Below are 13,088 nucleotides of genomic sequence, written 5' to 3'. Positions count from 1 at the left end.
CATGACAGTTATGAAGTAGCAACGAAAATAATTTTATGGTTGGGTCACAACATGAGGAACTCTATTTAAAGGGTCAGAAGGTTGAGAACCACTGCCTTAAGAGGTCCGTGATGGACGCCTTGCACTTCACCTGGTACGCACAAGCCTTCAGGACGTGTCTGCTGAATGACTGACAAAATGAATAAACTGAGGCCCCCCCTCCATGAGGGGCCCAGCCAGGGACCTGCTGTTCCTGAATCCCTGACGCCATCTGTTTCCCCCACAGGCCCCCCCATCATCTCCAGCACCCAGACCCAGCACGCCCTCCACGGGGAGAAGGGCCAGATCAAGTGCTTCATCCGGAGCACGCCGCCGCCTGACCGAATAGTGAGTGCTCAGGGCGGGAAGGGGATCGCAACCGCCCAGAGCTGTGGGCCCCCGGGGAGCCAGCCACACCTGGGCTCCCTCACTCCCCCTGGCTCTCTGGGAGAGGCGTCCTGAGGACAAAAGTCAAGGGCGGGCCGTCTCCTCTTTCAGAGCAGGCTGTCCTGCAGGGTCATGCCTCCCTGCCCTGGAGATGGGCGCTGGCATCAGTAGTTCTAACAGAATTCTGCATCCTGGGGCCAGGGGAGCAAGTGGGGGGAGCAGAGAGCAAGTTGGGGAGCAGAGGAGCAAGTAGGGGGAGCAGAGAGCAAGTGGGGGAGCAGGGAAGCAAGTGGGAGAGAAGGGAAGCAAATGGGGGGGGGCAGGGGAGAAAGAAAGATACACGATTTCTACACCCTCCTGGGTTCAAGTTCTTGGCCAAATCCTACGCAGAGTGCAGTTATAGTGGCAAACCTCTCTCCGCGCCTCCAGAGTCCCCCTCTCAGCCTCCGTCATGGAGAACGAAAGCTGCCTCATTCATCAAGTTTTCTCTCTAAAAGTGTCCTTGTTCCCCTCACCACCACACCCTTTCTCAGCACCCGTATCTCCACGCAGTGCAGCTGAGGCAGCCCCAGTCCACGCCTAGCCCTCCAGGCACTGGCATTGGTGACAGGGAGCCTTGTGCCCAGCCCACCTGAAGCTGGTGGACGCCCAGGCATAAACCCAGGAGGGTGAACCCTGGGCAGCACTGGGGGAGGCGAGGCAGGGATTGTGATTAGGAAGCTCAAGGCCCATCTCCGAGGGGCAGTTCTACTTCTCATGGGCCAGCAGTGCCAGGGAGGCGGGGGAGGGGGGGCATACCCAGCTGGGGCGTGGAGGCAGCACCCACTCAGGTGCCATCCTGTACACGAGGGATTACTAGGGCGGTATTATTCTAACACACTCTCTCGGGCATTCCGTTAACTCACTGAAAGACACACAAAGATTGCAAGAATTCACACAGAGAACGAGTACCTACACCTCCCCGTTCCCGTCACTCTTTTTATTATTATTTTTTAATTATAAGCACAACACACGCCCATTGTCGCCCATCCCCTTCACTCTCGCATACTCAGTCTTCCTCTGCGTAGTGTCTAACTCTAGCCGCGGTGGGTTCTCACGGGGCGGTTTCGGCCCCAGGGGGTGCATGGCGTCTCCTGGAGACCCCGTGGGTTGTCACACTGGAGGGTGCTGCTGGCTCTGCGAGAAAAAGGCAGGTGCTGCCGCACAGCCCACCAGGCACAGGACAGCCCACGCCCAAGAAGGTCAACAGTACGGGGCCCTCGGAGTGCGGTCCTACCTGCAGGACCACATTCTCGGGAACCTGAGCCAACAGGGCATGCAGGGGCCTCCCGTGTTTGCGGGTGAAGCAGCTCAGGGGGAGATTCAGCGATCACCCCTGGAAACCGAGCTAGATTAAGGTGATCACAGCTCTGGGAACATAGTTGTGTCCAGACCTGACACAAAGGTAACGAACTAGCCCTGGCCAGTTCCTCTCAGAGGTTAGAGCGTCGGCCCCCGGTCCAAAGGATCGTGTGTTCGATTCCCAGTCAAGGGCACGTACCTTGGTCGCAGGCTGAATCCCGCACGCGCCCGAGCAACCAATTGATGTGTCTCTCTCACATCAATGTTTCCCTCTCCCTCCCTCTCCCTCCCTTCCACACTCTCTAAAAATAAATCAATAGAAAAAAATATCTTCGGGTTAGGGTTAAAAAAAAAAAAGTAACAAAACTAGAGTCAGCCCCTCTGGGCTGGTCCTCTACCTCCAGCAGCCAGGGGGCAGCACCAGGCTGGTGGGAGCATCCGGGCGACACCGGCACAGGCCAGCCCAGGGGGTCCCAGCCCAGGGGGGCTCCCATCACTGCCCGGACTCTCTCACTGGCCTGGAGAGGTGTCCAGTGCCAATGCACATGAGGACCCTTCTTGAAGGACATGCCCCCCGAGGTGCCCAGCCTTTGCGTGTGCATATACGTGCGTGCATGTACATGTGTACATGTGTGTGTGTGCGTGTGTGTGTGCACAGGTTGTCACTGTGTGGGGTGGGGTGCTGTGCGCATGTGCTGTGGCATGTGTTATGTATGTGTGGTGCATGCACATTGGCAGTGTGTTGGGGTGTGCGTGTACCTGTGTGTACGTGTGCCGGGGCTGGTGACAGCGGGCGTGCATGTGAGCCTGGCAGCGCCAGCCCTGCAGCACGAGGCGACGCGGTGGTCCCCATGTGGGTGGCCCAGGTGGGGTCTCCTCCTGATTCTGGCACCCCGGGCAGGCCTGGTCGTGGAAGGAGAACGTGCTGGAGTCGGGGACGTCGGGGCGCTACACAGTGGAGACGGTCAGCACGGAGGAGGGTGTCATCTCCACGCTGACCATCAGCAACATCGTGCGAGCCGACTTCCAGACCATCTACAACTGCACCGCCTGGAACAGCTTCGGCTCCGACACCGAGATCATCCGGCTCAAGGAGCAAGGTGGGACGGGGACCCTCCCGCCCCGGGCAGGGCCGGGCAAGGCCTCCAGGCACTGGGGGCCCAGAGGCCTAGTGAGGCTGTGAGCGGGTAGGACCGAGGACAGGCCGCAGTGTTCCGCTCACCCGCCAGGCAGCCTTGAGGCCGGGGCGGAGCCCGCACAGGAGGCCAGGAGGCCAGAGGGGTAGGAAGCTGCTCAGGGAGGTGGCCTGTCAGGGTGAGTTTCAGGGAAAGGGACCCCAGAGCAGGCCAAGTTCATGGCCACGCTGAGCCGCCAGCACCTTGTAAAGGCCCCGCTTGCCTGCGCTCAGCATTTACCCGGTCTGACACCAAGGTGCCCTCAGGACCATGTGATCCGCTGAGGGGAAGCCTGTGACCCTGGGAGGGACACAGGGAGACCCCAGGGTGGATGTGTTGGGGAACCTGGCCTAGCCAGTTAGCAGGACAAGCCAGTCCAGACACCCCAAAGTCCCCCAGAGGCACCCAAGCTGAGCTAAAGGGAGGCAACTGAGCTGCCCTAACCACTGTGTGGGGGAGCCCAGACCCTCTGCAGTTCCCTTGGGACATGGGAGACTCCTGGACCAAGGGGCTGAGCAAGAGGCAGCCAGGGGAGCTGTTCTGGGCAGAAGGGTTCAGTGGGAGGGGCAGGGGAGGTGAGAAGGAGGAGAAGGAGGGAGGGGGTAGGTTCACTGTGACCCTGGGTGCAGACTGCCCAGCTCCTGGTCATGAACTCCAGTCTCTGCTCAAAGGTCTCACATGGGCGGGGGTGGGGTGCACGGAGTGGGATCCGGGGGAGCTCCGGGCAGCCGCTGCACACTGGGTCCTGAGATGGGCTGCAGACCTTGCACTCTCTGACCCCTCCAAGATGAAGGCCCCCCCCCCACAGGCTGTCAGGCCCTGGCAAAGGCTCTGGGCCAAGCAGGTGGTCCCCGCTGGGCCCTCGGGCCTCCAGGACCCTGTGGGTCACAGGGTCTCCCCACCCCTCTCCCCTAATAGGTGCTGCTGCGCATAATGCTTTGCACATACTTTGCATAACATCATCCACACATCATCCCAAACCTCCGGTGCCTGTTGCTTCCCCTCCATGTCTTCCCCTTGGTACCCCCCGCCCCCCATGCTCTCCCCTTAGTGTTCTCACTCCCCTCCCAGAACCACCACCCCCCCCCCCCCCACCAGCCTTGACTTCTCTCTCTGGCCCCTTCCCCCTGAGCCTCTAGGTCTCTCTGAGTTCAGTTGGGATGGCCTGGGTCTATTGGGGAGTCCCGAAGGCATGACTGAGGAGGGAGCCCCCGCACCCCAGACCCCTGCAGGTGGCGGTCCCCCCAGTCCCACCCCACAGGCCCTGGCGGTGGACGCTTGCTTTATTTCCAAACAGGTTCGGAAATGAAGTCGGGAGCCGGGCTGGAAGCAGGTACGGAAGGAGACATGAGAACTCCCTGGGCTGGGGGAAAGGGACCTCAGGGCTAGTGGGGGAGGGAACCCCAAAGGGAGTAGGGAGGCCTGTGCAGGCCGCTAACTTCTCCGCCCTCCCCCATCTCGAGGGGTCAGTGCAATCAGAGCAGCAGGGAGAGGGGTTCCCAGCCACACGGGTCAAGGAACCCCAGACGCCCCCAGAGCCACAGGCTGCTTGCTGCAGGGACCAGGCTCCTGTTCCCCCTGCTCTATTCCTCCAGTCCCTTCCCTTCAAAACCCTGGCTCCTGCCCTCTGGGACAGCCTCCCTCTATCTCCATGATCTTCCTGCCCTTCCTGCTTCTCACATCATCACCAGCTCAGCAGGGGCCTCCAGGGGCCAGGGCCTCCAGCCTGCTGTGGTCTGCGCCATCCATGCTAATCCATGCTTGCTCGTGGCTGCCTGCTCCCCACGCCTGCCATTCGCCTGCCATTCCCCAGGGCACTGTCCCACCACAAGGCACCGCCCTCCACCGAGGCACCTGGCCCCAGAGTGGCTGTCAGGATCCCTGGGTTGAGCTGCTCTGTCTTGGGCCCCACAGGAAATGGTCCCCCACCACCCCCCCCCCCCCCCTCCAAGCAGAAACCCAGCAAAGAGGATCAGGGCCTTGCAAACCTGATCCCCCAGGCTGACCAAGGACAGGCCGAGGGTGTGGGTCCTCTGCCCTGGTTCCCCCACCACGCTGGCCCAGAAAGGAGCTGGGGCCGGTCAGTTCCTTCAACCCGCTTCAGTGGGGCACAGGCCCGCTCAGGATCGAGTCGTCAGCCTCCGGCTGTCCTCCCGAGGCCCCTCTGAGCCCCTCCTGATGCTGGCCATGGTGTCTCCTGCTGCTTCTATCCCACATGTGTCTGTCCACCCTCACCGAGAGGTCCCTGCCCCCTCCTGGCTGGGACTCCACCTCCTCAGATAAAGAGGAGGCTGAATGGAAGGCGGCTCCTCCCCCCAGTCCCTCTCTCTCCTGGGGACATTGGAGGGGTGCTGTGTCCAGGAAAGGACCACCAGCACAGAGGGCAGAGGCCAGACCTCAGGAGGCCAGGCACAGAGGAATGCCACCCAACCCCTCCCCCCAACCCCCTCGCCTCCGTCAGGCCCTTCTCTGCCCCTGCCCTCCTTCTCCAGATAAGATGGTGCCATCCAGGTGCAAACAGCTGGGGGACAGGTGGCTCACAGGATGTCAGAGGCAGAATGGGCTTCCCTGGTTCTCTGGTTTCACAGCCAAGACCCCAAGTGAGGCCCAGAAGGTTCGGGAGCCTTCCATGGTCACCCCTGGACTCTGAGCTCCGCCGAGACAAGACCAAGTCATTCCAAGGAAACTTGCTAGGTAGCGGAAGAGAACCCAGGTCAAGCCCAAATCAATCAAACGCAAACGCACAGAGCCAGCGAGCTTCCAAAGCAGTTTCCCTTTCCCGACGGAATGAAAACCGGAGACAGAATCCTCCGTGTGTCAGAGCAAGGTCACCGAGGTCCAGTCCTTCGCTCCTGACTGTGGAAACTCCCCAAGCACCTGCATTGTCCATCCCTGAACGTTTGCCCCACCGACCTCCTCCCCACCCTCCCTGCCTCTCCCACAGTGGCCCCGGCCACCAGCAGGCAGGTCACAGGGAGCTGGTGTGTGAGTCCTGGGCTAGAAGGATGTACCGGCATCACCACCATCACCACCGCTGCCGCCGCCAACCATCCGCACCTTCTCCGGCCAGGCAGGGACCAACCGCCTCCCCCAGGCAGCATCCCCAAGGGCCAGGGTTGCAGTTTTCTTCTCCTTTTTATAAAATTTATTTTTATTGATTTCAGAGAGGAAGGGAGAAGGAGAGAGAGATAGAAACATCACTGATGAGAGAGAATCACTGATCAGCTGCCTCCTGCACGCCCCACACTGGAGATCGAGTCCTCAACCTGGGCATGTGCCCCGACCGGGAACCGAACCGTGACCTCCTGGTTCATAGGTCAACACTCAACCACTGAGCCACGCCAGCCGGACTCTTCTCCTCTTTAAATAAACTAACAATGAGAGGTTAACCCACAGCCCAAGACAAACAACTACATGTCCCACCATCACATTGGGAATGTGGAGTGGGCTGGAGGGAGGGAGTACTAACGCTATGAGGAAATTTCCTCTCTTTACGATTTAGATCCGAGACAATCCTCCTTCCCATATGGAAACAGGCCGGAGGCCGAATAGGTCTGGGGCCCAGGCTCAGTTCCGAGGCCTTTAGCTGCATTCCCTCACCTCAACCCCGTAGCACAGCGCTGCCTGGGCAGTGTAACCATCCCACTTCACAGATAAGAGAGGTTAAGTAAGTTGCTCAGAAGTAATGGCGTCTGGGCCGTACGGAGCATGGGAGATTTGGCGGCTGCTGTGTGATACAGTGGACGGAGTGGGGCAGGATCGGAGGGGGGGGGGGGTTGGGGGGGAGGGGTGAGAGGAGACCCAGATTTGCCCTGGCCCTACTGATGCTGAGTGTCCTTGACCAAGTCACTTGACTTCTCTGGGCCTCGGTGTTTCCATCTGTAAATGAGAGATGTGGACTCTGGGCCCTCAGGTCTCGGTGCCCCTGCAGTCTCCAGTTCTATTCTCCATGGACTATTCCAGGCCCCACATCATGTGCTCAGGCCCCATATGCAGCCACTGGAAGAGCACCCCCCAAACCCCAGCCCCAACACCACCCTCCCTACCCTCATCTCTCCTGGGCTGGGGCAGGCACAGACCACAGAGACCCAGCCAGGAGCAGGGCTTTGCCTAGCTGCAGTCCTGGGCCCCTTGAGAAAAGTTACCAGGATGCCCAGAGGACTGGCCTAGGAGAGGAAGGAGCAGGACTGGGGGCGTGGGGGGGCGCGGGCAAGGAAAAGGGGCACTTCTCCTTAAAGAGGAGAGAGTTGTCATCTTGCTCTCCTGGCTCAGAAGATGGGCTTGACACCTACAACTGCAAATGCCCAGCAGGCCCCTAGGGGGCGCTGCTCCGACCTGAGGACTAATTCTAAAGGCTAGGTGTCTGTGCCCAGCCTCTTGCACCTGGGAAAGGGACGAGAAGGAAAATGCAACCCGAACTGACAAGGACAGTGACCACAGTCATTTTCCAAAGACAAGCCAGGACTTGGGGACGATTTTTCAGCCACTGCGTGATGGACGGGCTGAACCCCCTGGAGATCTAACGTGCCAGCCTTGCCTCTCACCTCCCCTGTCCCCTCCGCGGCCCCCTCCTTTGTCTGCTTGCCTCCCTCTTCCACCACCGCTGCTCCCCTGTCTTCCTCCTGCCCTCTCCCCGTCCCCATGTCCCACCTGAGCTGCCCTTGTTAGACTCTGCCTGGGCCTGCCCAGCGCCCCCTGCAGGCACTTCCCGGAAGGGCCCTGTGCAGGGCTCTAGCCCCGCTTGGCAGAGGCTGCACCCGTGGGAACTGGGTGAGGCCCCGGGGACCGTGGGCTGCTGGATCCCTGGTCAGCTGTGCCTGCTTCTCTCCCACAGAGTCCGTGCCGATGGCCGTCATCATCGGGGTGGCCGTGGGAGCCGGCGTGGCCTTCCTCGTGCTCATGGCAACCATCGTGGCCTTCTGCTGTGCCCGCTCCCAGAGAAGTACGGGAGGGGCCCCGGGATCTCGGGGAGGGGGACAGAGAGAAAGCCAGGCTTAGGCCGCCCCCAGAGCAAGTGAGCAGGAGGCACCCAGGTGGTGCTGGGAGCTGCGGGCAGGGATGAGCCATGCCCATCTCCAGACAAGCAGTGCTTTGCGGGCATCGGGCACATAGTGGGCACTCCACCGAGGGGGAGCTGGACTGCACTAAGCCTCCCCCGACATGGCAGTCAGCCAGCACTGGGGATTGAACACGTGTAGCCGGAGAGAATGCTAGAAATCCCGCCCTCCGGGGCCAGCAAGTCCAACCTGAAAAGCTGGTCACCCACACACGAGAAACAAAAAGCCATCCAAGGGATCTCTTTGTGCAGACTTTTTTTTTAAAATATATTTTATTGATTTTTTTACAGAGAGGAAGGGAGAGGGATAGAGAGTTAGAAACATCGATGAGAGAGAAACATCGATCAGCTGCCTCCTGCACACCTCCTACTGGGGATGTGCCTGCAACCAAGGTACATGCCCTTGACCGGAATCGAACCTGGGGCCCTTCGGTCCGCAGGCCGACGCTCTATCCACTGAGCCAAACCGGTTAGGGCTGTGCAGACTTTTAAAGACCTTCCTTCCGTCCCGGGCAATAAAATCTCGGTGTCTGAGCATTCTTGAAGATCGTGTGCGTGTCGAGTTCCCATCCCGGACACAGCACTGACGTTCCACGTGACGGACACACGCAGACGTGGCAAATGCGACGGCAGCGCAGAGGTGGAGACCGCCCAGGCACAGTCCTCTGGTCCCCCTTCTTCTACATGGGAGCTTGGGCAGGGCCACAAGCTACCCCAGCCTCAGTTTCCCCATGTGTAACAGTCGGGGGGGGGGGGGGACATGACTTGTGTGACCCCACGCAGCCCTAACACGGTGCTGTGAGCACAAGGCAGACGTGAATAATCAGAGTAAGCCCGCCCCGTGGCAGCCTTCGCTATGGGCGAGAGCTGGGTGCTCCCCCACTTCCCCTCCACTCCATGCTAAGCGGCCTGGATGCCCCAGTGGTGTGGCCTCAGGACCTCCCTCACCACTCTCTCCATGGAAATGCCAGGGCCCCAGATTTTAGCCAGAATTTTCTAACAAGTTGCCAACTGAAAACCGGCTGCCTCCTCTAGAGTTTGCCCCGTCTCCGTCCTGAAAGCATTAACTCGGGAGTGGGACCACCACATGGCAGGGATATCTCTGCTTCAGGCGGGAGGTTGACCAGTAGGTCCTTTCTAACAGTCAGGTGTGTGATGCTCTGAAGGGGGAGCTCAGAGCCTGCTACAGGGGATCAGAGAAGACCTCCAGAAGAGGGGAGACTTTAGTAGCATGAAAGGGCCTCACTCCGTGTGGTGGACAAAGGGATGAGGACAGCCTCATAAGCCCCGGAAATTGCAGTGATGGGCTGAGGTGCATGCAACCGGGAGCCCACAGGGGCAGAGCTCTGAGGCCCAAAGCCCTCAGCTCATCTAGACAGGGTTCTGCTGGCAGGAGGGACGTGGTGAAGCCGCAGGGTTCGGGGGCTGGAGGGTAAACTCCGGGGGCCACGGGGGTGTGGGAGGGGCTGGCCATCTCGGGCCCTGATGCCCGAGGATGCAGACGGAACCTGTCATCTCCAAGTTCCTATTTTACGCCCAGATCTCAAAGGTGTTGTGTCGGCCAAGAACGATATCCGCGTGGAGATCGTCCACAAGGAGCCTGCCTCTGGCAGGGAGGGCGAGGAGCACCCCACCATCAAGCAGCTGATGGTGAGAATGCTGTCCTACCCCCACCCCACCCCAACCCCTGAGCCCCGAAGTCCTGAACGACAAGCCCCCTGACACCCCAGGAGCCTGAGGTGCTTCATGAAATAGTGCATCCATCACAACACGCCCTTCCCCCTATCACAGGCCAGGTGCCTGCTCTCGGCCCAAAGAGAATGATCCTGTGTCTGCTCTGCTGCGCTGGGGGTTCTAGAGACGCCACAACATCTAAGGGGCAGCCCCAGCTTTCACAGAACCTGGCCATTCGGTAGGGAGAGAAGACATGCATAAATAGCCACAGGAGGTTGCCATATAACTTATCATTCTACACACCTACACCCACAGATATCACAGATATTCAGTATATACACCATGTCCCAATCCCCACCTCCCCCCCTCCCCACCAAAAAAAGAAAAAGTCTGCAAGAGGCATAGGTTCCTCTTCCGGAACTGACTTGCATACCATAAGCAAATCATAACTTCTCCAGCAGCCCACGCCTGTTCCTCCTCCCAACTGTGCAAACAAACCTGAAACACTGCTAGGAAACCCTCGTGGTGATACGCCGGAGGGCGAAAGATCATGGGCTGCTCTGTGCCTCCGTCTGCTCATCTGGGAAATGGGGATGAAAGTAAGAGTACACGGGCCATGCTGAGGGCTAGATGGCAAACCCCCAGAGCCTGTAGAGCACAGCCAGCTCTTGAGATGTCAGCTGCTTGTGTAGAAATGCCACATGGGGAGCAGCTACTGAGGTTATTTAGATTAATTAACACACCCACTGTGTGCTGCCTATGCTTTATTTTTCACCTTGAGTGTAAGTATTATTTTAATTCTCAGAAATTTAGAGCAATGCCACTGCATTCATTCATTCATCCGACACAAACCTAACATTGGTAACAGCCCTACTCTATGTAGATCAGACACTGCACTAGGCACTGGCAAATCAAGGAATTAATCAAAAGCATTAACTTGATTCCATCCCAAAAGCATTTAAGTCAATGACCACAATACCGAAGGTGCTGTACCAGCTGTGCTGAGGACCGAATGAGAAACAGGAAGTGATCCTTTTTCTTCAGCATTGTGGTATTTGTTAAGGAAGAAAACGTAGTACATCTATGTCATTGCTGTGTGGCCCAAGGTCACCGTGATTCACGGTGACTCCTTCCGAATGCCTTCCCTAAACCCAGCACTGATGACACACTGCCCTGCTGGGGCCCCGACCTGTGCCCACTGGTTGAAGTTCTGTGATGATTGTTTTTATTGATTTTTTTTTTTAGAGAGAGAGGAAGGGAGAGGGATAGAGGGATAGAAACATTAATGATGAGAGAGAATCATTGATCGGCTGCCTCCTGCACACCCCTACTGGGGATCCAGCCCACAACTTGGGCACGTGCCCTGACTGGGAATCGAACCGGTGACTTCCTGGTTCATGGGTTGATGCTGAGCTACACTGGCCGGGCGAGGTTCTGTAACTATTTACCTACAGATCCTTCATCCTGATGAGAACAGCTGTATCTTGATCTCTGTGTACCTGGCCCTTAGCACAGTGCTTGCCCTGAAATTGAGGAAATGCTCAATCTGAATTGGATTGAATCAGCCAAGTGAGAGCTCTGTAGGGAAGTGAGCTCAGTCTGAGAGACCTGCCCCTCTCCCCTCCCAACCCCCACCCCCCACGCCCACTCCTGAGTCCTTCACCCTCCTGTGGGCCGGGCAGTGGGAGGCAGAGATGCAGGCTTCTTTCGAGTTGGCCTCTCCATCTCTTCCTTGGGGCGAGTGGACGGCTAGCCCACCGCCTGCCCGCTGAGCAGCCATCTGTGGGTTGCAGATGGAGCGGGGAGAATTCCAGCAAGACTCTGTCCTCAAGCAGCTCGAGGTCCTCAAAGAAGAAGAGAAGGAGTTTCAGAACCTGAAGGTAGGCGTGGCCCCGGGCTGTAGGACCGGGTGTCCCCTGGCCTTCAGCGCCGAGGGCCCAAGCCCCGGTCCAGACAGACAATGGCAGCAAATAGAAGAGAAAGGCCAGAGGTCACCTTGGGGCAGGTGCCACTCCTCTCCCTAAGGTGGGACCCCCTGTCCTCCCCCCCTCCTCCCCCCCCCCCCCCCAACTGTGAGCACCTGCTGTCTCAGCCCCACACTAAGGAGGCAACCGAGTTCAGGTGGAGGTCCCCAGCTCTCCTCCCCCACAGCCTTTTCACAGATGCATTTGAAAACTAAGCATCGGTCTTCTGGACAAAAAACAAAAAAAACAAAGCCTGGTTCTCAAAGGACCTGGCATTGTGCTGACATCACTAAAGCTACCCTGCGCCTTCCCTGCAGCGCCCTCCCTCTGCGCTGCCACCCGAACACCTGGCAGCCCTCTCTTCCCTGGGATAACCCTTCCAGACCCTCTTCCCCCCTTTCTCCCCTGCTGTCCCCCCCTCTGGTCTGTCCGCCTCCCGACCCGTGTAAGGAAGGCCCGCTCAGCCTAGGAAGCTCAGTGCAGCCCGCCCGCCCCTGACGCTGCTATGCTCTGACCGCACCCCCACCCCCCCCAGGACCCCACCAATGGCTACTACAGCGTCAACACCTTCAAGGAGCACCACTCCACCCCCACCATCTCGCTGTCCAGCTGCCAGCCGGACCTGCGCCCCGCGGGCAAGCAGCGCGTGCCCACGGGCATGTCCTTCACCAACATCTACAGCACCCTGAGCGGCCAGGCCCGCCTCTATGACTACAGCCAGAGGTTCGTGCTGGGCATGGGCAGCTCGTCCATTGAGCTCTGTGAGCGCGAGTTCCAGCGGGGCTCCCTCAGCGACAGCAGCTCCTTCCTGGACACGCAGTGCGACAGCAGCGTCAGCAGCAGCGGCAAGCAGGACGGCTACGTGCAGTTCGACAAGGCCAGCAAGGCCTCGGCCTCCTCCTCCCACCACTCGCAGTCCTCCTCGCAGAACTCCGACCCCAGCCGACCCCTGCAGCGGAGGATGCAGACTCACGTCTGAGGATCGCGGTCCAGCCCGCGCAGGCGGAGAGGGGGGACTACGGGGGACGGGGGACGGGGGCCACTGCACATCCTGGCTCTTCAGTTAGCTCGGGGACTGTGTAGAGAACCCCAGAACTGGCAGCCTCCAGGACAGCCCGACTGCCTCTGCCACCACCCTCCTGCGAAGCCCTGATCAAGCACAAATCTGGGTCCCCAGCGGCCGCGGCAGAAGCGCGAGGTGGGGGTGCCGGAGGAGGAGGCAGGAGGATGCAGCTGAGCGCTATGCTCCCTGCAGGACCCTGGCTGGTCCCCAGACCTTTCCTGGAGGCGCCTCCCTACGCTCCTCCCACAGGCACTAGAGGCAGCTAGAACTTCGCTTTCATGAAACTGCCCATCACTCTCCACTCTCCCCGTGAGCTCTGCCCCTTGCTGCCCAAAAGCTCTACCCCTGCGCCTGTGCCCCTGTGCAACTCTAGCGAGAAGAGGGGGGAAGGGTTCCCCCGACACGGAGCT

At 59.4% G+C, this 13,088-nt stretch overlaps 1 protein-coding gene across 2 annotated transcripts in view; it reads left to right on the top strand.

Moving 5' to 3' along the window:
• Positions 1 to 12,597, top strand: part of KIRREL3 (kirre like nephrin family adhesion molecule 3) — a 455,238-nt gene extending 442,641 nt beyond the window's left edge. The window contains exons 11-17 of one of the 2 annotated variants that reach the window (XM_070399200.1): positions 266 to 366; positions 2,648 to 2,846; positions 4,219 to 4,254; positions 7,756 to 7,863; positions 9,518 to 9,627; positions 11,445 to 11,531; positions 12,151 to 12,597. In XM_070399200.1, coding sequence (XP_070255301.1) covers positions 266 to 366; positions 2,648 to 2,846; positions 4,219 to 4,254; positions 7,756 to 7,863; positions 9,518 to 9,627; positions 11,445 to 11,531; positions 12,151 to 12,594 — 1,085 coding nt within the window. In that variant the 3' untranslated portion in view covers positions 12,595 to 12,597. The remainder of the gene's footprint in view (positions 1 to 265; positions 367 to 2,647; positions 2,847 to 4,218; positions 4,255 to 7,755; positions 7,864 to 9,517; positions 9,628 to 11,444; positions 11,532 to 12,150) is intronic. The other variant, XM_070399201.1, reaches the window with a different exon arrangement.
• The last annotated feature ends 491 nt before the right edge of the window (positions 12,598 to 13,088 follow it).

The sequence above is a fragment of the Myotis yumanensis genome, unplaced genomic scaffold (genome assembly GCF_028538775.1).
Source record: "Myotis yumanensis isolate MYYU_CA2020_CCGP unplaced genomic scaffold, mMyoYum1.0.hap1 SCAF_19, whole genome shotgun sequence".
In the NCBI taxonomy this organism is placed as follows: domain Eukaryota; kingdom Metazoa; phylum Chordata; class Mammalia; order Chiroptera; family Vespertilionidae; genus Myotis; species Myotis yumanensis.
Note: the sequence above shows the minus strand (reverse complement) of the source record. Positions and strands in the feature narration are given on the sequence as shown.